Genomic DNA, 22479 nt, shown 5'->3' with positions numbered 1-22479 from the left:
CTGAGCAGTTCCAATGGAAATGCTTTGTGCTTTGTGCTTGAATACCAGTCGACACGGATCTTTTTCATCACGTGATAATTGTATGGAACTGTAGCATTTCATTTATTCTATTTTTGATTGGGCAAAATGAGTCTTTCTCTGTTCTTTGGCTGTGTAGAGCCGCTTATTTCTAGAATCCCATGTAGTTTTATTCCAGATTGATTGCAGACTGTTTATTAAAATGGACAGTTTTCAGAAAGACCATTGCCAGCAAACGCAGATGTAAAATTCCTTTCATTCATACTAAATGGGAAACGGGATGGCCAGAGGTGGACTCAAGGAGAAGGTCATGCTTTCTACTTCCAGCTTGGAAAACAAGATAAAGCCTAAACCTATTACAATGCTGTGCATTGTGGTGGTTAAATGTTGATCATGCTGAGAAATGTTTAGAACAGCAGGCTTTTATGGCCATCTGTCCCAGATGAGCTCTATTCAGCCAATTACAGCTGTTTCTTTGCACTTCTGTGTTCAAGGGGGAGTTGGGTATCTGTTAACCTTATACAAGGCAAGGTCTTTCAAAGGTAAACATGAGCGAAGAACTTAGCGTGTGCCACCGCGTAAGCAGCAGTGGTATTGAAACCAGGCCTCAAGCAGATGGTTCTCTTGACTGAAGCGCATGTTTATATAGACTAGGCAACAAGGAGAAAAAATGCCAGCAATAAAAAATAAGCCAGTGAGAGAAGCTTTACAATGAGAAGAATGTGTTACCAATATAATCATTTTTTTTTTAGAAAAGATTCTTTTTAGAGGCTATGTTTTATTTAATCTTTTTGTTACTTATTTTGATTTGAGTTTTGTATTTAACTCTTTTGAAAATAATATCAGCATTAGTTTCAAACATTACACACATCACACTACCCTAAGTTGCAACAATTCTCTCTTGACACATTTTTGCGCTAATAATATCAGGCATGTTAGTGGCAGTCAACTTCTGTAAAGTTTTTATCAAGCCACTCAGGTTGTCAGGCCTTAATAATTAATGGTCCCTTTGTCCATCACATTGTTTGTTGAGAACATCTTACGTAAAAAGGCATTGTTGTCTTGAATGCTTGGTGTTATACGGAGATTTAAAAGAAACATAAATCCGTTTCCAGAATAAAAAAACCCTTATTACCTTTTTTTTATAAACAGATGAAACACGGTCCTAGACAATATGCAGATACTTCAGCAGTGGTACTCTTCATGTTTTCAACAATGTTTAAAGGGGAAGGTTCTATCTCTGCTGTTTTCATGTGGATTGGATGGATGTTGGACACACCTTTCCCTTTCCAATGAAATTGTGGGATTTCCAGTTCCAGACTGGCTGTCGTTAGTAATCACTGGTTTTCTTTTTAACATCACAGACTCTCGCCGCTCGCACAGCTCCCCAGTCTGAACACTGGACACAAACCAGTTGTATCAAGGCCTTACAATCCAGTTTGAACAATGCCCAAACTTATTTTCTTCTGCAGACCCCCAGTAAATAAATTGGACGGGTAATCTACACAGAGATAAAACTGGGCATGAAATATTTTGGCTGAAGGAAGCTTTAGCAGAACATCCATAAGCAACAGCTCTTTTAAATTAGAACTGGCAAAACTATTCTTTATATTCTAAACTTTCCAAGCACAAATGCTAAAAATTAAAAAAATGTAAAACTCTGCACAGATTTCGATGGCTTTGGATGGGGACAATCTCCAGCCCGTGTACACTAGATCAGGGGGCCAGTGCTCGGTAATGTTTTTACTTGCCAAATTTGTACTGGCAGACACAGAGAACTGGAATGGATAAATAAAAAAAACAGCTTTTATTTACTTTTTTTTTTACAATTTGAACAATACGTGTTCTGCTTGATGAACTGCATTAATTTGGCACCAAGATATAATACTCTGTTGGTCTACAGTCACAGTATTCATATACCTTCTGAAGCACATTTTAGGATAAACAATATGTAGAGAATGTCGTTAAAAACCACAAAACTCTATTTACTCTCCGGCATTCATTTCTTTCTCACAGAGAATGTTGAAAATGCTGCAGTGTCATTTTTTTTAATCCTAGTCATGTCACAGTAGTCTATATGCCAGGAAGCTGACTAAATAAGAACATAATAACTTACAAAGAAGAGGAGGGCATTCAACCATCTAGCTCGTTTGGAAGTAGCTAATTGATCCAAGGATCTCATCCAACCATTTCTTTTAAAAAAAGCCAGGACTTCTCCGAAGTCTTTTAAATGCACGTCCACCTAGTTATCTCGTGTGTCCTTTAGTTCCGGTTTCATGGTGTATTCTGAAAAAGTCTGTTGACTTGATTATGTCAGTGGCAGTCCTTGAATCCATGGAACGTAAGCCAATTGGATAAAGCGGAGATACAGTAGAGCATGCATCGTCCGTCATCTCCAGACAGAGCGTACCTCCCAGAGGAAACCAGGTAATGGCGTGCAGTAGCCAAAAGAAGGTGCTGGCAGTGCACAAACAGAATCATGGCTTTGAATAATGCCTCAGTAGAAAACCTAGATATCAGAATTTGAATTTAGACACCACCCTTCTGATAGCCGGGCTGGGCTTGATCTGGCATCTATCTCTGTTCCATACCCAGCCGAACACAGATCAGATATTCCACACTGGACCAGCCATCAGCCACATTAACACAAGGGATTGCATCACCTTGTAAAACCCTCTGCTGAATGCAAACGTACAAAAGATGGATCTATACAACTCGTTTTGGTTTTGGGCCAGCAAATATGCTCGTTTGCTATAAGGGACCCCAGTATTTATCAAGAGACACTTCTGTGTATTCTGGCATTCGTACTAATCAATGCAGAGTTTTCAAAGTGCTATTAGCAATTGAACAGAAATAGGCTTATCTCTTGATGAAGCATTCTGCAGAGAGACAGGCTGATAAAGAAACATCAGGCATTCCACTGCAGCAGAGCTGAACAGTTTGATTTCGTATTTTAACAAAGTTATGAATATGAGACACTAATTAATCATCTGGGAATAATAACAGCTGATAAAGAAATACAGCAGTTTATTTCCATCTTTTCATAGTAGGAATTGCAGTATTATTCATTTAAGAATGAAGTATACTGTATGCAGAATGTATTTATGAAGGAAGCACACATTGATTTTGGAGTTAACTATTGAACCTTATATTCAGTTTCCTGGTTTCATTTACTATTTACTATTAACATGAATAATAAGTAATGTCAATATAATAGTTCCTAAGTTTCCAATGTGTGAACTCACTAAAGGTAATATGTAAGTTTAAACTCACTATTCTTCCTTTTAACCAAAAGGCTACAGTATACAAACCAACAATATACTGTATAAAGTCATATCATTAAAAATTGAAATCTGTTTTATTTGGACTATTTCATGTATTTCTGTGTGGATGCTGTTGTTCAGAAGCAGTCATGGTCCATAATCTTACGTTTTTCTTTGGGTGACATACTTTACTATAACTACTGCTGAGGTAAACAATTCTGTACTTATTGCTGCTTTTTAATACAAACAATCCTAAATCAACTAAACCTTCAAAATAAACGCTATGTCTTATATACTCTCCCTCTTTCACTAAAACACATACTGTATAGATCCAAAAATTATGGCATTAAAGTACTGTATAACTTAAACTGATCAAGTGGTTAGTTTTCCTTTAATTCCTTGCCGATCAAAGTTTTCAGTCCACTTGCTGGGACAAATATTACAAAACACAGGAAGAAAGGCAGTGGTTTTGTGCACGTAACACAATCCCAGGAAAACTATATATATATACAAACAATTATTCATATCCAATAACGTGATAATTAATCTAAATAATGTGTGATAAGTTTAACATCTAAGTCTTTGATGATAATCTCAAAGTTATTAAGTTTCATGCACTAGAGGGCATGGTTTGCATATGGAATGTGTAGTTGAATTTTGCTACATACAGTATACATATACTGTAATACAGAATGGGTGCAGAATTATTTGCAACAGTGACATTCTTGGTGGGCAATGTGCCAGTAATTACCCAGTGCTATTTTAAAATAGACACAGTAGACAATTAATCGAATTACCACTAAAACAATGAGTGATATTATTTCAGGCAAATGGCTGCACTGTGTCTCTAACCTAATGGTGCCAAAAATGACTGTTAAACAGAGAGCTACCATAATTGCTCTAGAACTAAGTAATTATTTCATTAAAAGAGAGGTAAATAGATCATACAGTAGCCTTACATTTTAGGTCTGAAAGTGTATTATGAATAGCTTCTGATGGATATCATGAACACTTAAATTGGAACTTCAGCACAAATAAGAGCTTTTTTCCTTCAAAGTTTACGTAAACCGTTCCTTAATAGTTAAAAGGAATAGTGGACAAATGGCTGGGGTTTGAGCAGGCCAGTAGTTCTGAGGAGTTTCAGCTGACCTACTAGAGGTTGTGAAGGGCTCTATATAGGTTCACACGTGGCACATTAGTTATTTCATTAGATAATTGGTGAAGGAATGAGAGTCACATTCTCACTTAGGGATCAGTGGGAATAGTTTGATGTATAAAGGGACTTATGGGGTAGGTGATGTTGTGTTGTTTTAGAGTAACTGTTTAATTTCCAGAGAAGACTATTTTGGGGGAGCAATTGTGGGTGAATAATGTCTGCAAAACTAGTTTGCTGTCCTTTGTGATTTCCATGTGCTCACGCTTCACAAGTAAGTGTTAATTCAGGCAGGCATGTCACATGTATATATTGTAAGTTGTTTTTCTTGTACAATGATACAATACATTCAACTTAATGTAATACTAATTGATGTACGCAATTTTGTTCATTGTGTTTTATTACAAGTCTTATGAGTGCCTCTGTAACACATTCCATACTTACACCTGTGTTTCCTGGTTTAACAAGCCTGGTGTTAACGAGCCTGTTTGGACATTACGAAACTCCTTTCTGGAAAATTTCATAAATACGTGTGTCAGTCTAAGAGTGTGAGAACAGACGACCCTCTAGCCCAGGCTTGGTGAAGTCATGCATTTCGTTCTTCAGCATTGACTCCCAAAGGAATCATTCCTGGTGCAGAGTTCTACTCTTCATTCTGTGATAATAATGTGAATATTTGGAGTTTTCAGGTGAATTATGAGCTATGCTGCAAGACTGTTACATGGTAGTGAAAAAGGAAATACAGAAAAAACAATTCTGTAAGAGTTTCTCTAGCTGTGCATATAACACGATGCTCTACTGTTGTCTCTTTCTCAAGAATGTGTCATTCCTGATTCCCAACAATGGTCTCCGTGTAGTTTCGCCAACTTAAAAAGGGCACCCAGGTCAAGCAGACAAGTATAGAAGCTTTTGAATATGCTGAAGCCTTTCAAGACCTAGCAAAAAGAAAAAAAGCACACAACAAAACAGGATCTGGGTTTAAATGAGAAAACTGAAATGTGCGTAATAAATATTTGCAGTGTTTTGGTGAAGTAAGGAAGGACATTCAGCAAATAAGAACTTTCCTTAAAATATGTGGTTTAAGTAGAAATTATCAGTAACAACTACAAGTTCTTTAGTGCTCTTCATCAACTTTAGGATACCCGACTGTCACGGAAGCCGGGTTGGTCTCCTGGGGAGGGTGGTGTTTAGACCGTATGCAAAGCAGCTATTCTGGAGCCGTACACAGGGTCCAGGGGAGACACACAGGGTTTATTGGTGCTCACAGTGAAGTAGGGAAGTTCGTGCAGGTGTGCGGGGCTAATCCGAAGGCAAACATATCCAGGGACGTTCAAGGGGATGTAAGGAAGCAGTCCATATGTCTATAGCCGAGAGATCGCTCAGGAGACCCAGACGCATGGGAACACTGAAGAGACGAGACGAAAGTCCAGCGAATATGGGGCTCCCTTGCAAGCCCTGGGCTCAGCAGGTCAGGGAGCGTAAACAGGCCTGTGCCCTCGGGCTTCCTCCCGAAGCCTGGCGGTAGGTGGCCATCGGGCTACCGTGTACCAAAGATCAGCCCCAAAGGCAGGAAGGAGTAAACTTAAACAGGGAAACTAAAACAAGGCACACCACGAAATAAAGCAGGTAAGAATTAAAAGAACTAGCATGAGGAGGCTGGAGGGCCCTCTTGAGGACAGGATGGTGACCGTGACACAGACCACTCAAATTACTCCAGCTGTAATTACAGCATTACTGTAATTACTGCATTACTCAAGCAACAGTTGTGAATTGTCACCATCTATAATGTTACTAAAACACTAATTTCAAGACAATGATGGTCTTTATTTATTTTGATAAAATGTTATTTTAATATAATATTCAATTGAAATTCCATATTAAAATGCTTAATAAATCGTTCGCAGATAATGCAGCAGTTTTCTGTTCAAAAGACAAAAAAAAAACTGAAAAAAATGTTGCTTCATGGCTAACCCTGAATTATATAGGGTTTGCACAGGAGTTCAAGGTACGTTTCTCCAGGCTCCATGTGTGGTAATTAAGCTGACAGACAACAAAATGAATGCTCAGGGAAAAATACTAGTGCTTAACAAGTGAAAGTAATTAGATCAAGGAGTCACACTAAAGCAGGCTTGCAGCAGTTCCAGTCTAGGCCATGGTTAATATTAAAAGCTTTAGACTGCTAGGATATAGTAAGGTGCCAGAAGCAAAATAAGCTGTAATTGTGATTAGAAATCAAATCTTGTGCTCATTGTACTGTTGTTAATGACATGTCTCTATACCCTTTTATTCCTTTTTACATTATCCAAGTCTTACATTATAAGGTAAAACATTGCATGCACCTAAGAATTTAGAGTAAATATTGTTCTTATTTGCTTGATTTTTTAACCACTTTTCTTTAATTTTCTTATTTCTGGAAGGGGTTGAATTACATGAGATAGGATGTAAAACTGGGACAGTGCCTGTTTTTTTTACTAAGGATACACTATGTATTATGTTATGTTACTATATAGTTATGTAATGCGATATGTTAGGTGTGGTGGGAGAGAGCAGCCGATGTGAAGCTCATTAGATGACTTCATGCTGTACTGTACATCCATCACTTGAAACCGTGGCGCAAGAACATTCTTTTGATTTCCCGTGAGTAAACGAAACTTACTGATGGGTCTTTCCTATTCCTATTCCAGCACTGTTGCTACCATAATCCAAAGTTTAACTAGCAACCATTCTAAAGACAAAACATCCTGTCCTTGTACTTTATTAACAGGGGTCGCTCAGCCTTACGCTCAGACAGATGCCGTTCAGACAGTATACATGACCAGCGATATCAGGAGAAGAATTCTGCCAAAAAAGAAGAATGGGGAGAGTCAACGTGAATATTAAAATCTGCTAAAATTCACATCTGTGTCAAAATCAGGCACTGGTTGACTTCATAAAAAAGGGCTGAACATTTAAAATAATCAGAATTGTGCTTTGGCGGCTTGTATACAAAGACTATTGCTATGGACAACTTAGAAATGAGTTTCAGGGCCCTGAATTGCAAGTTGTACAACTACCAGCCCCAACAGACAACACAGATGTTTCATTTTAATGATGCTAAAAAACTCTAGTCCTTTCTTAGTAATAACTTCATTCAGTAGTAATGCCTTGTTGGTCAGGAAGTAAAATACTTCCTGAAAATACAGTATTTTCAGGTGAATTGCTGCAGCAGGCAACATTGGGAAGACTATGCAAACATCTTAAATCAATACCAGGACATCTAGAAAAAAACTGACAGTTTCACTGAAGTGGTCCTGAACATAGCTCTTATCTAAAAAGCTAGTGTCAGATGGACGAGACATCCTGCCTCAGAGCATTTCACTCTGGATCTGGAGAGCAGGCACTGCGTGATGCTGAATCCTAGGGCACGAATTGCCCACGAAGATATTGTCACCATGTTGTCTAGTGGAGTTTAGAAAGGCTGTCTTTTCCTCCTGGTGTGACTAAAGTGACACTGAGTAAGATTTGGTGCTGTGGGTTTCACAGTATCTATGTTTAGCAGGCATGTGCAAAATGAAAGACTTTGCAGTGAATCAGTGAAAAGGCAGAATGGAAAACATCTGACATTGATTTCTACTGAAGCCCGTTATCACCCTTAATTGGCTTTTCTTCCTGGTCCTTTGTTTCATGCAGTTAAAGTAAAATCAGATGCGATTTCCTTTTTGTCTGTTAAATTTAAACTACTGTAATGCTGTGCTATTCTAATGTTTCAGATTTCTCAGAGCAAATCTTAAGGTAAGTAAGAATAATATTCTGCCTCCTCACAACATACTGACTTCCCATGAGAGTGAAAAAATAAAAAGTGAGATTTTGACTACAGTGCAACAGAAAAGTTGTCAAAATGTTCAGTGAACAAAATGAAAAATGAACAAAATGTTCAGTGTAGGTGCTAGCAAAACATTGATGGTATGAGACTAGTTACTGTACTCTGGAGTGAAGAAAATAAAACCCTTTACTAAAAGCTATTGTCTGAACTGTACATGAGCTTCTGAATTGTGAGGACCTTTTCCCATTCAAAAGATGGCATTCACTATTAAAACTGTATGGAATATTGGGTAGTGAATGTCAGATGGCATTTTTTAGCTTAGTCCTTTCCGTGTTTTTTAATAATAGCCGCCTGTATAACAGACTCCTACAGTAAGTGCATTTAAAGAGTTTGAATTTAAGCGCCATCATGCTGACAGAAGACATTTTATGTATGTAAGTATGAAAGAGTAGGGCGAAATTAGAGGAATTGTTAAAATGAGTCTAAGCTGAGCATCATAGAGAAAAATGGCCATAAATGTTTGAAAAGAGTATTGAGATGTTAATGAAAACTCCCAAAGCAGATGCCCTGCCTGTGGGATACTAAAGTGAGACCAGTACAGTTTTTAAAGAAGAATGAACATACTGTACAGTAGCAAGATGAGAAGAAGGCACTTATATTAATGGTTCAGAATAATTGGGAAAAGAACAATTTTTTTTCTGGAAGCACAAAATGCTCCGATAATACAAGTGTAAATGACTTATCGTCCTTTACTGTAAAAAGTACAGCACTATTGGTTTAAGAATCTTGGCTCTAGTGTTTTTATTGCTTACAGAAACTTTTTTCTTGGCCTTACAGTACCCCCAGGGTTGTGGACATTGAAGACCTATGAAGACTGCAATATTACACATTCAAGAATCAAGCCACAGTTAAAAATGTGATGTGATGTGATGCTTTTTTTTACATAATGTTTATTTAATGTTGGAAAATAACACTGAGAACAGTAATAGTGCTCTTTTAAAGGGACAGTTTAGCTAGAACAAAGACGCTCAATAAAGACGTGTCTTTAATAATAATAAGAATCCGTTACTTAGGTACTTCAGAAGTAGTTCATATCAGAAAAACATTTGTCTTCACGTCATGCTCTTATATTAATGATAGTTACTATTCATAGTTCATAAGCTATCCTGGTATTTAATTTGCAAATAATTACCCTCATGGCTTTTGGGAGCCTCGTGGCTCACATTTGGTAAAGTATGTTTTTAAAGATATGTGATTTCACAATATACAGTTTCACATAAACTGTTTTAGTTACAGACCATCTTTGCTAAAAGGCTGAACTTTTTAATCACCTTTTAGAATCACACAACTGACATTAGTTTGTCCTTTAATGTTAACATTTACTTCATTTTCTGTGGTTGTGCTTTCCCCCGCTGATTGAGACGGAATAGTTTAATTGTGTTTTTTTTTCGTGTGACCTCTCGCTGCTGGGTTTCTTTTCGGGTAATCATTTCTTATTAGTAAACATAAGAAAATTCCAAGCAGATGGCAGGTAACATTAATGTCCTTGGAGTGGTACGTCTGGGTTCAGACCTCAGCTGGGTTTGACTCACTGTTGTCATAAAGACATAATCTTTGTGTACCATTGTACCTGCTGTGTCCCTAATAGAAATCCCCCCCTCTTCCTCTTTCCTCTTGTGTAAGGGAAGTAACTTGAATCATTCTTGTCATATTGCCAAGACCCCCTGATGGAAATGAGATGTGTATCTCCACGGTTCATCTCCTGGTTAAATTAAAACTGAATAAGAATCTGTGAATCATTAAGCTGGAGGGGAGATAGTCTGCTTGTTTTGGTTGGTTAGTTTCTTCTTTTCAAGTTTAGAGAAACAGGAGAGAAAAATGGGGGCAATCCTTCTACTTTGTGATTGGGTTTTACACATGTGTTGCTGACACATCTCCCCAGTACCTGATCTCCTCAGTTGTGTGCATAAAAACCTAGGCGTGATTTCCTTTGATCTTCCCCACTGTTCAGGCAGTTATGGGTTCTTAAGAACAGCAAAAAGAGAATGAAAACTAGTATTACAACTTGCCAAGCTAAATTTAAACTGAGACTATGGAGTTTTGTTTCAGAAAAAAAAAAGAATCTTCAATGTATTTTTTTACTCTTGATGGAGAGCAGACACTGATCTTATCATTGTCTACTTCCAGTCCATGCTGTGAGGAGTAGAAGAATATACAGTAATGTCCAAACCAGCTGTTAAGTTTCATCCTTAAAGCAGCGTTGATTGCTTTATATGTCTATTCCCAGAGTGAGTTTGTGTGTTTGGCAGAACATTTGTGTGATGATGAATATGAATCTTGTTTGTAAAACACTCCATGCTCAGTAACAATACCTAGGGGGACACAGAGGCGTGATTGCATATTCTAAACAGAAAGATCGTTGATAGAGCTGGTAAATATGCCTCCACTCCATAATATAAAGCAGACATCCCTAAGGAGCTCACTGTGGCTCTGAGAAAGGGCTGTGGCAGGAGAGGATACACTGTGTCAAACCTCAAGGCCTTCATGTCTCCCTAATGAGCTCAATTGTGCTTAATTACACATCATGGTATAAGTCTCTGGCTCGCAGGGCGTGAGCATTCTCATGAAAAGGTCTTCTTTAAAAAAGGCGGACCTGAAGACAACAGCTTGTTATAAAGTAACTTTCATCATAGACAAAAGTAGGAAAGCTTACTACTGTAAGTGCCAGGGAGAAAAAGTATTTAGACGAGATGATATTGTGTTTAAACAAGATATGTTTTGTGTTTAAATGTGATAATATTGCATTTAAACAAGATTTTTTTGTTTTTACGTGAGATAATGTTACATTTAAATGAGATACATTTTGTGTTTAATGAGATAACTTTGCCTTAAAACACAATAATTACTTCATAAACAATATTGCCTAATGTGTTAATATCTTGAAATATATATTCATTATTATTGTCCCATGCAAAGTAGCTTTGTCATTAATAATGGAAGAATATCGCTACAATCCTCTTTGTACAAATGAATTAGTCAAAAGGGGCATCTTTACTGTCTTTTGTATACAAGAAGTAAAACACTTGTGATTGAACATTCCTGGGATAAACATGTGTCTTTTTCTCCATTTCTGTTAATAGCAGAAATGACATAGATTTACATATTTTATTCTTTATGTGAAACTGCAGAAACATGTATATAACCGCAGAAACATGTACTGTAGGTTTTTCCCTAATCTTTAAACTTTAAACAGAATGTATTTACATTGACCTAACAGTAAGACTTTCTGTACCTTGCTATTGCCTTACTCTTATTATTGGTCAGTCATTAAATATTTAAGAACAAAAATCTCAAAAGCTTTCAGCCTATGCTGACATTAAATTTAGAATTACACAGCCAAATCCAGGAAACGTGTCATTTGAATGGAAAAGAAACAGACAGTATTTCTGTGTCTATTTGCACAGACATGAATGTGAAGAGATATGGGAATGCAAGATGAATTGAAAAACAATTCCAGGGCATCGCGCAAGGCAGGGAGGGATGTGTTAGCAGCACTATCACATTTTAACGTAACTTTATCTTGCTTATTACCTCTTTTAAAAGCAAAAAGTATCTTGTTTTAAGGTAATACTATATTGTTCAATCCCATAAAGTATGTAGTCTAAACTCAAAATTGTCTCGTTTAAATGCAATATTTTAGAATTGATAGAAAAGGCTTTTGAAATTGGTATGATGGTGTGAGGTTTCTGACCTTCAATTTTTGTTATTATAGGAAACACACACCCCTGGCTGGATGTGAGGGATGACTTTAAAGTAAAATGTTCTAAGAATTCATGGATAGCATTACAATTTTTAGCTCTGCATGGTCAATAAAATAATAAAAATTTATTTTATATCAGGTCTTAAAAAGAAGCCATACAGGTAGCAATACATAAAAAGCACACTACCCAAATTAGCCCAGGAAATCACTGTACTTTGAGCCCTGTCACACCCAGAGTGTAGATGAAGAGTAAACCAGTAAACCAGAATCAGCTGAGTGAGGGTCAAATTGAGGGGAGTAAACAGACATCATATTGGGATTATACTAGGGAGATCAACCATCCAGATCCTTGAACATAAGGAGAAGGATTTTACAATGAATTAGTAACCTGACAGGAAGCCAGTGCAAGGACTCCAAGACAGGAGTGATGTGATGACTTACATGTGTACCAGACAGGATTCTAATTAATGATTTCTAGACACTTTGTTACATTTTGCATGTACTTTTAGACATTCCTGCATGCAGGAGGTTAATCAGTCCTTCGTATTGTCCTCTCTCGTTTTGTCCTGGGCATTTTCTTTCAACAACAAAGGACAAATGTGTGTTCAAAGTGTACGGATATTGAATCACATTGAATGATTACTCGTGATTTAAAAGGAAAATTTTGTGTGTGCTAAAAGTGTGTTTGCATTTAAAAAAGTTCTCCCACATGTTAATTTGGGAACAGGGTACTGTGACAATAATTTATTGTTACCACAGGAAATGGGCAGTGTGCAGATAATGATTTATGACTCATGGATGCCCTAATCGTTCCTCATTTATAGTGAAGCCTGCGTTTGTATCTAAGAAACCAACAGGACTGACCGAAACTTGGGGGAGTCTGGAACACTATTATCATTCTTCAGCCAAAAAAGCTTCTTTCTGTGAAATTGATTATTTTTAGTACCGTATCTTTATTGTTTAGAACAGAACTATGTTCTATAAACTCCTTTAAAAATGGTCCTTTCATTAGAAGAATAAAGACTTTTTTTTTAAATTGGACCAACCCACATGTACAGTAGCTGGTGTAAGATTTAAAGTATCCCTACCAAGAACAATGAGTGGACAGCCACAGAAAAACTATTGTAAAATACTTATGCAATTCCAGTAGTTTTTAATAGGTGTGCTTTTTTGAGATAATGATTTTTACACTGGGTGTACCCACCTTTCCATTTATCTTAGAACAGAACTCGGTGTTTCTAGTATGTTGTATGAAGCAGTCCTGTATATATCATTCAAGATGTGAAGGTAATGAGACCTGTGTTACTGTACATACTGTATATTGGAACAGAAGATGTTTAGCCCTGCAGGAATGCCAGACATTTCATCTTGTGTAATTTATTATTTCCTGTATGGCTTATAATAATCTCCCTGTCTACCTCTGCTTCGGGTATTCTGCACTATTCACCTTGTTTAATCCAGGTGTCTTCAACACCATGGAGCTGGACACCAATCAGAACCTTTACTTTGACTTTCTTAAGGGCTCATGTTTCCTTATCAGTGGCTTGAATTCTCAGCTTTTTGCAGTCTTGGGAAGTATGTCAAAAGAAGACCCATTTACCTTTCTTTCACTCTGAAATTACAATGAACTGTTGTTAGCCAAGCCGCCATTGGTACTGAACAATAGAATCTGGAATTGTAATAATTTGATAATAAACCCACAGTTTGTTGTTCACTGTAGGGTATGTATTCCTGAAATATCATGGCTAACATAACTACAGTTGCTGCTGTTATGCAGAATACTGTTATGTTTTCTCTGTGAAATGAATTCGCTGGAGAGTGACGTCAAAAACAAACCCAGGGGCAGTCATTGCAATCCGATGTTTCCTAAGCATCCTTCACCCACTGAATATGGTTAATGGTGGGAAAAACATCGCTGGGGAGAGGTAATCATGTGACAAAATAGGATTGTTCTGTTTTTTATCTCATTTTTGCATTGTTCCTTTCTAAAAATGGTATCCCAAAACAGTGAGGTGGTCTTCTTATCTTGAGCATCTCAGATGTAATCCTGCTATTTGTTTTTCCCCTGAGGCAGACTTGTTTTTCACAGCATTGCATGAGAGACTGGTGCTGCACCCTTTTCCATTCGCTCAGAAGCAGCACGAAACTCTTCATGCTCAGTATTGCTATCCTTACGCGTGTACCTGCATACCCTGTAGTAAACTGTTATCTCATCTCTAAGTGTGCAAACCTTGTATTCTGAAAGGAAAAACCAAACCCCGGCGATTATAAACATGTGTGTTTTAGTGAGAATTCACCATGTCTTCCCTGTAGCAACTGTAGTTAGAAAAAGCAATAAAACTTAGCAGCAGTCTGTGGAGGACAAATTTGCATTTACAATGATGGCTGGGACAGGAGATTTACACCACTGCTGCGCAGCAGAACACAAATCCAAGAATGAAGAGAATAACACTCAGTATGATGTACATGCTGTAGCCTACCAGTATGTGGCAGAATAACCAAATGCTCGGGTCAGGTTTCCTTACTGATTATACTTTACCCTTATGTAAAGTTGTTGTAGAAGCTATTGTAAAAATTCTAATAAGAACAAAACCCATTAAATACATTTATTTTACATGAAAAGGAATGGGAGTTTGGAAATTGCAATGTTCTGGACAGTGTGGCACTGAAACTGCAGCAGTTTCACTAGATGGGAGTTGTCTGTCACTTGTCTAAAACTCTGAGTGACTTACTTAAAAAGCAGAAACCTTTCAAATTTCCTTAATTTTGGATCATTTATTTTTAATTTAGTTTTTAGGCCATTTTATTCCATTATATTTGCTTTGTATGATTTTATTCATTCATATCTTTTATAAATCTTATCTTTTCTAACAGATGTGAATTTGATATGTACTGTACAGTATGTGTATGATTACATACAATCAACAAACAATTAAACTAATGTAATCTAATAATCTCTAAATAGATGAGTGAAGGGAATATATATTAATGAGTGAAAATAACCTTATATTTTGAGTAATTGGCAACTTCTGCTCTTGTTATCGGTTAATGGTGAAAGGTGGAACTAGAGTAGCCATATCACCCTGCAACTCACAATATTATTAGAATTATTATTATACCCCGGCCTCCTGGGGAAATGTCCCATTGGCCTTTACCAGTCATGGCCTCCTCTCAATCCCCATCTATGAACTGTCTTCATCACTCTGTTCTCCTCCCCACTGATAGCTGGTGTGTGGGGAGCGTTCTGGCGCACTATGGCTGCTGTCGCATCATCCAGGTGGGGCTGCACACTGGTGGTGGTGGAGGGGATCCCCATTACCTGTAAAGCGCTTTGAGTGGAGTGTCCAGGAAAATGTTATATAAGTGTAAGGAATTATTATTATTATTATTATTATTATTATTATTATTATTATTATTATTATTAACTGAGGGTAACACTCAATATTTAACGTTTAGCCGTAATTCATTCAAGCTTTCAGTTCCACTAGAATTTCAAAGCAGCATTAGAAAGTGAAGGTTTACAGCCTAGGAAGGTTTTTAATCTGCAATCTAGATCTGCGGTTGAAGTTTTTGTTCCATTATTAATTCAAAACATTTTGGCTTATGGTTGTGTGTAGTTACCGGTTACAAAGGTACAATAATGATGAAGCTAAGTCAAAACAGCAAGTTAATGTTTTGTTAAAAACCAGAACCATTGAACAATGACAAAAGAAAGTGTTTATGAAGAGCTGAGAACTGTTTCTCTAGATCCAATGAAAAGTGATCTTAATGAGGAGTCGTTAGCTTTGTGAAACGCCCATTCAATGATTCCTGTTAATCTTCTTGTTTGCGACATCATAACCAGTAATATACTGGTTTGGTTGTGCTACTGTATATTGTGTCTTCAAATGTGATTCTTTACAGCAAAAGCATGACCATTATTGAAAGGTCATTTCGCACACAGGCAAAATACTGAATGTTTTTAGGTCAGTATGAAATGGTTTTGAATCCTGTAAATAATGTAGTTTTTAAGAGAGTTTTTTTCTGGCAAGTCATTTCATCAGTTGCCTGAAAAGTCTTTCTGAGAGATGCCTTTTGTTCTGCTAAAATTTCTTATTTTCTCTTACACCTGAGAATCTATATGGATGCAATTAGTCTCAGATACTCTCAAGGGTACTTCACGAAATGGCATCTATCCTATGTGCCGCTGAGGTGATGAAGACAATCAGCGGAGGTAAGCTAATTGATTTGTAGTGATTATAAGACATCGCTGCAATTGCGTTGACAAGTCTGCAGTATAATTGATTAAGAATGTAATTCGCATAAGAGCAGCAGAGCACGTTCGGATAGAGTTTAGTAGTATCAGATTGGGCTGGTTTACAGGCCTATGGACTAAACGAATTACGGATGTGTGAGAAAATACAGTTTAGGCAATACTGATGGGTGACACGGGCATTGGAGAGGCGGTCTGTACGGTAGTTTGGTTTTCAGGTTCAACGTGCTGCTGAGGAACACAGTTGATCCTGGGCTGACTAGGGGTGTTGGCACCTGGAGGAATGGGGTGTGTCTTAGCGGTGTAGCAGCGTAGTTTGTCCTCACAGCAGAGAGAGGGGAGTCGAGATGGCACAGGTGTGAGTCCCAAGTGCTCCCTGTGCCTTCCCATCTCAGGGCACACACATGGTGACAGCCAGATGACATCATATATTCCCAGCAGCCTCATTTTCTGCTTCTCATGCAGAGGTTGCCGTTTACACTGGAATGAAAGGACGGAGACAGGCAGACCAATTCAGGGAACATGTCAGAGCTGTGAGGATCAAAGATCTCTCCAAACCGACAGTACCCTATTTCATCTCTAATGACCACGATCTTTCTGATCTTTCCATCTGCGTCCTCACTGAGGAGTTCCAGAACTCCTACTGCAGAAAGACACCTGAAACCCAAATTAAAATTGTTCTGAAACTCAGATCACACCTTCCCCCTTCTCTCAATGACGGACTCATCTCCTTCTAAATCTTTTCCATTCATTTTCACATTTCAGCTTTCCACTCCTCTCCTCCTCTCTCTCCCTGAGCTTGGACACTCATTCTCGTCTGCTTCATGCCCATTTCCTCCCTGCTCCCTGCTTGTCGGGACTGAGTGATGACAGTCTGTCCATGAAGCTCAAGGAGCTGGAACCCCGCTAGTGGACCAGGCCAAGGTGCAGGCCCAGGAGTTGTGCTGGGGTCAGTGAAGGGCTGAGCAACAGTGAGCGCAGGGAAACTAGAATTGTACTTTGCGTTACTTTAAGTAATTTTGCTTTGCTTTATCAGGGAAGTGCCAAACAGGTAAGTACCTCATTTTACTTAAGTAACCTGAGGGATACAAAGTACTGTATATTGAGGGCAGGTTCTTCCAGACAGGTGTGGTAAATTAAGCAATTATCATCCCATCATGCTCAGGGTCATGTATAAAAATGCTGGACAGGCCCAGTTGTCCATTATTTAGTCCCCGTGGCTAGATGAAAAGATCTCAGTGACTCTGAGAGAAGGGTGATTGTTGGCAGGAGCTCCAGTGACAAAGACTGTTCAACTTGCTGATGTTTCATGAGGAACTGTGGCTGGGGTGATGTTGGCATGGACGTCTGAGGGAAAGACATCTTTAACTAAGGGTAACTGTGGAGAAAAGCAGAAACTCCTCGATCGTGATGTGTGTGAATTGGTTCGAGATACAAGGTAAAAAAGGTGAACAGCTCTGAGTCAGTTGACTGTAAATGTCAATCCAAGGCATGGACAGGCAGATTCATCAAGTGCAGTCTGTTGAGAACTTCACACAGAGAAATACTATGGTTGGGTTGCAGTGCATCAATCCCTAATTACACCCAAAAAAGGCACTTTTACGAATAAAGTGGTGCAAACAACACAAGAGCAGTGGAAAAAAGTTATGTGGTCAAATGAGTCATCCTTCACCCTTCTCAACACGTGGATGAGTACATGTGCAGTGCACACCAAAAGTAGCATACAGGCTTGAGTGCTTGTTTCCCAGAAGGGGCAACAGCTGTTCCCCATGCAGGATTTGAACCCTAAACCTCCAAAAGGTTCAGAGCCCTAACCACAGCTTCATGCTGCAGTGACATACTGTAGAGCACCATGCCCGGACAGCCAGAAGAATCTGAAAGTGGAATGATTACAGATGCTCCAAGTACATTTTGTTCTAACAGGAGCAGTCTAACACTGTAACAGAGCTGGCTGACAATGTAGAAGGTGACAGAATATATGTAAAGCGTGCTTTTTAAATACATGTAAATTACTTAAGATTTAATAGGTCAGACATGTAAAAGGCGTAACTCTTGAGTTAATGACTGTACCTGTACATATACTGTTGATAATCCCCAGACCATGAAGTACTGAGTTTAAGTATTCAGTTGATTTCACAAATGTCTGGAATATTGATCAAGCAGAAAAGCAGTTATTACTGCCCTGAGATGGAAGATATCTGTTATTAGGATATTTGAGTTGTCATTTCAGGTGGTAGCACTCACACAGAGCTCTTCATGTAATTTTAGGGGATAAATAGCTTTGAGTGTGAGAAGAAAACGCTTCTGAAATTTGAATGAACAAGAGCAGACCAGGGGAATGGTCTCTATTAACTGCCCAAGTGATACATGTCGTGTTTTTTACAGTTGGCAAGGTTATCCGTGGCACTTACTATACATGAGATACATAGTGTGAATAAAAAGGGATTGCTCTGGGTTATTAGATCATTTCTGTAGTTTCATACACTGGTAAAATGCAGCTGATTATGTCTGCACTCATCAGGGCAGACAAAGACAACAGGATATCTTTTACAGGAATTAAGCTTAAATGAAATTCGAATCACCTTACCTACTGTATATTTTACTGCTTTCCTTTACATCTAAATACTGATCAGAAACATGTAGAACATTTATTCTATACTAAAAAGTAAAACCCAACATCTTGGCCGGGAAGCCTTTGGACAGAGTCTCTTGACTTGCCAGCGTGAAATGAATCTCTGTTCGCTCTTCTGCAGCTCTGCAAAATCCCGTGGTGCAGCTCACTGCTCTCATCCTCATCAAAGGCCAATATCGCAGTGGATTGGGGGTGTGATGTAACCTCCATGTACTGTAAAATGTTTTGCGCTTTAGTACTTGTAGGAACAGAAACTCAGCACATTTCTTAACTCTGGCGACAGAATTGATGTCCAGCCCCTGTGCTGTGCTGGGGCCTGTTGGGACTGGCACTCTTAAGAGAGCAGTATCTTCGCTCTGCGTGGCTGAACAGTGCCACAGCCATCGCTCTTCCTGTGCGCCATCCTGGATTTCCGTGTCAAGACTCGACAGGATCAGCCCTAGGGCTGTACATTTCAGCATGCTGGAGCAGGTCATTTTCTTAGCTGGGGCACAGTCCCATAGTGCCCAGCTTTGCAGGCAGCTACAAAGGCATCAATCTACGAGGAAAGAAAGCCAAGGGATTCAGATATTGCTTTATATATTTCCATAGAATATGATAAAAAATCTTCACATAAGCATAAATGAAGATGCAGTGCTATATTGCATTGGAAGATTAGAAGGAATTGCATTAATCCTCTCATGGCTATAGATTATCACATGCAAGAGCCAGATTGAGAAGCAGGAGAAAGGGTAAAACAAAGCCTTCTAGTCATTAACTAAGAGGCGAGGAATCGGTATCAAAACTGCTGCAATTTAAGAGGAATATTTATATTACAGTGATATGTATCTTCTGTAGGTTTATCTTGTAAACTGTCATCTGTTTAATCCCCATATTCACCCAATTATTTTTAATTTTTTATACATTGTTATGCATCAATATATCATTTTTAGAAGTCGCTGTTTTACTCCCCTCCAGCTAGGAATGACCCATATAAAAAATATTCTGCTGGCTTGTCATGATGTTATGGCTTAATACTGTCATATCTGATCTACACATTTTTTTGCATTGCACTTCTCAGTGTCTTACTCTTATTTCATACATCCTGAGTCTTACATGCTGAGAAGTTACTCACCTTGTTTCCTGCCATTGAAAAAGTGTGGCTAGCTGAGGTTAAGTAAAAAAAATAACTTCCATTCTCACATTGTTATCTATTTTTGTATGGCAAAGTCCCACATCTTGATTATTTTTATTAAGGTTACTTAAAGTTCTAGTCACCCTGAGGATGACACACAGTGACACAGAGCTCATTGCGGACGATGGACTAAGGGAGCCCCAGACACCCTCTGCAAGTAAGAATGTTCCTTACTGTTCACAAACGGGCTGTAAAATTGCCCAATATCAACAGTCACAGTAGGTTATGGGGTTGAAAAGCAGACACAGTTACTGAGATGAGGTAAAGTGAAATGTACAGTCTGTGCGCAATGGAGAAGCCTTTGATTACTCAGTCTTCATTGTGAGTCACTGAAACTGTGGGGGTTTGCTTTGTACGACGGAATCCCTCTCCCTCACATTTTGTCTGAAAGAGATCCACTTTGTTGAGCAAAGAAGAATATTCTTAAGAAAGAATATTTTATTTCTTGTGTACATTGTGAGCTCAGATGTGCCTTCACAATAAGCAGTACACCTGGCTGGGTCAATGCCGTTAGCAACAGCTTGGCACATGGAAAACCTAAAGAAAAGTTAAACTCCCACCAGAGTAAATGAGAAAGAAGAGTAAATCAATATAATTGATTTCCAAAGACCCAGGGGCTCTGTTCAGCATTCCAGTAAATGCTTGATGAAAATATCTTCACAATATGCACGGTAACTTTAGGTGCTGGCAAAGCACCTAAAAGACGCTTGACAAATGCATTGCACTAATGTGTTTCTAAACCTATTATACATGAAAATAATTTTGCTATTTTAAATAAATATGTAATTAATCATTATTATCAGTGGGTTACAAGCATATAACTGACTCTCTCTTAATATGCTTTGTGTTACAAGTTACAATAAAATTATAAAGGCAGTTTACATTATCTAAACTAAAGTGCTTCTATAGAATGGTTGAGCAGAGAGGGAATAATGGAATAGTCTTATTTCTTGTGAAAAACTAAGAAATTGTAATCAACTTAATCTGCTCTTGGCATATTTACATTCTATTTGTGATCTGATTGAATCTTTTTTTAAGTAGTATTTGTTTCATGGTTGGTATATATCTCAAAAAACACTTGATTTAGGAAGTAAGAGTTGAATGAATTCATTCATGTTGCACATCGAGTAACAAAAAAGGGCATTAAAGCAAACAATCGTAAATAAGAAACTCAATGGGTGGAAAACTGAGAACTGTCAGTCATTGTAGCCATCACTGCTCAAGGCCAAGCACAGATGCTTCAGTGATGTGGGTGGAACCTGGTCTTTAAATATGAAATGTGCGAATGATGCATAGGGTTGTATTCAAAAAACAGTTTTACCTATACCATCGTGTTGCATTTACACAACCATTTGTCCAAATAAGAAAACAAACATTATGTTGTAAAACATCCTACAGTGAAATAAAAAAAAAATCAATGTTTTAAATTGTGTGTCTTTATGTGCCTTTTGTCAAAGAATGACAATGAGATTAGTGTGGCAGACCAGTGTATGAATTATGCCCATTGTCTTCAGTATGAATTGTAGGTCTTGTTGCCATTTTTCCAAAACAACAAGTAAAGATAATATTCCTGAGGGAAGGTCATTTATATTAAATGTGATAATTATGTGAAAATGGCACTCTGTTTCTATGTGCGTCAGAGTATCTCTCTGTAGAGCTTAAAAAAGAGTTGATGTTATACATGAAACTACTGCATATTCATTTTACCAGTGATCATTTTTACAGTTACTTTACACTCTGATTTCTTATGGTATCTTTAAATCTGTTATTTCCTTAGAAAAGAATATCTAAGAATTAAATATATATGTTGAAGATGAAACATTATTCCAAACTTTTGGACAGTATAATGTATGTTAAATAGGCATTTATTTTGTCTTAACACACCTTAAGGTTAATAACCTTATATTTTTGGTTTGGCTCTGGGGATAGACCCAGCGAAGCAAAAGCCATTATTGCCTGGTGATCCACAAAAGTAATGAGCTTTTGCTTTGCACCCTAATTATACTCCATAAATAAACCATTTTCCAGTCTTAACATTACACAGAGTGTAGCACACAGAATGTCAGGCTGTAATAAAACACTGGAATATTTTACTGCTGAAACTCGACTGATGCAAGAAGAATGCAATTAAAATGAATGGCCATATTAGAAAGTTAAAGAATGTTCTTAACATGTAGCAGAAACGTAAAACTATTTGACTTGCTTAACAGGGCTGGGGATGGGTGTGGAGGGTTGAGAATAGAAGCTGAAGATGCTGCTTAGTTTTAACTATGAAATATAACCATGATATATGGAGAAACCATAGGTATCCAAATTCCACACTCTTTGAAAGTAGTGATGTGACAGCAGAATGAAAACAGCAGATGTGTAGTACTCCTTAATCCTATGAGACCTACAACAAAATGTAAAAGATTTTTGGTCATGA

The 22479-nt window shown here is 37.9% G+C and overlaps 1 protein-coding gene across 2 annotated transcripts in view; it reads left to right on the top strand.

Annotated features, from left to right (window-relative positions):
• si:ch211-285f17.1 (sickle tail protein homolog) overlaps positions 1-22479 on the top strand; it is a 287428-nt gene that overhangs the window by 20780 nt on the left and 244169 nt on the right. The window contains exon 1 of one of the 2 annotated variants that reach the window (XM_015353440.2): positions 16145-16209. The exons of the other annotated variant lie outside the window; for it this stretch is intronic. Coding sequence (XP_015208926.2) covers positions 16161-16209 — 49 coding nt within the window. The 5' untranslated portion in view covers positions 16145-16160. Of the gene's footprint in view, positions 1-16144; positions 16210-22479 lie in introns of those variants that run through there. 2 annotated transcript variants of the gene reach the window in all.

This window comes from Lepisosteus oculatus, chromosome 6, assembly GCF_040954835.1.
Source record: "Lepisosteus oculatus isolate fLepOcu1 chromosome 6, fLepOcu1.hap2, whole genome shotgun sequence".
Lineage (NCBI taxonomy): Eukaryota > Metazoa > Chordata > Actinopteri > Semionotiformes > Lepisosteidae > Lepisosteus > Lepisosteus oculatus.
Note: the sequence above shows the minus strand (reverse complement) of the source record. Positions and strands in the feature narration are given on the sequence as shown.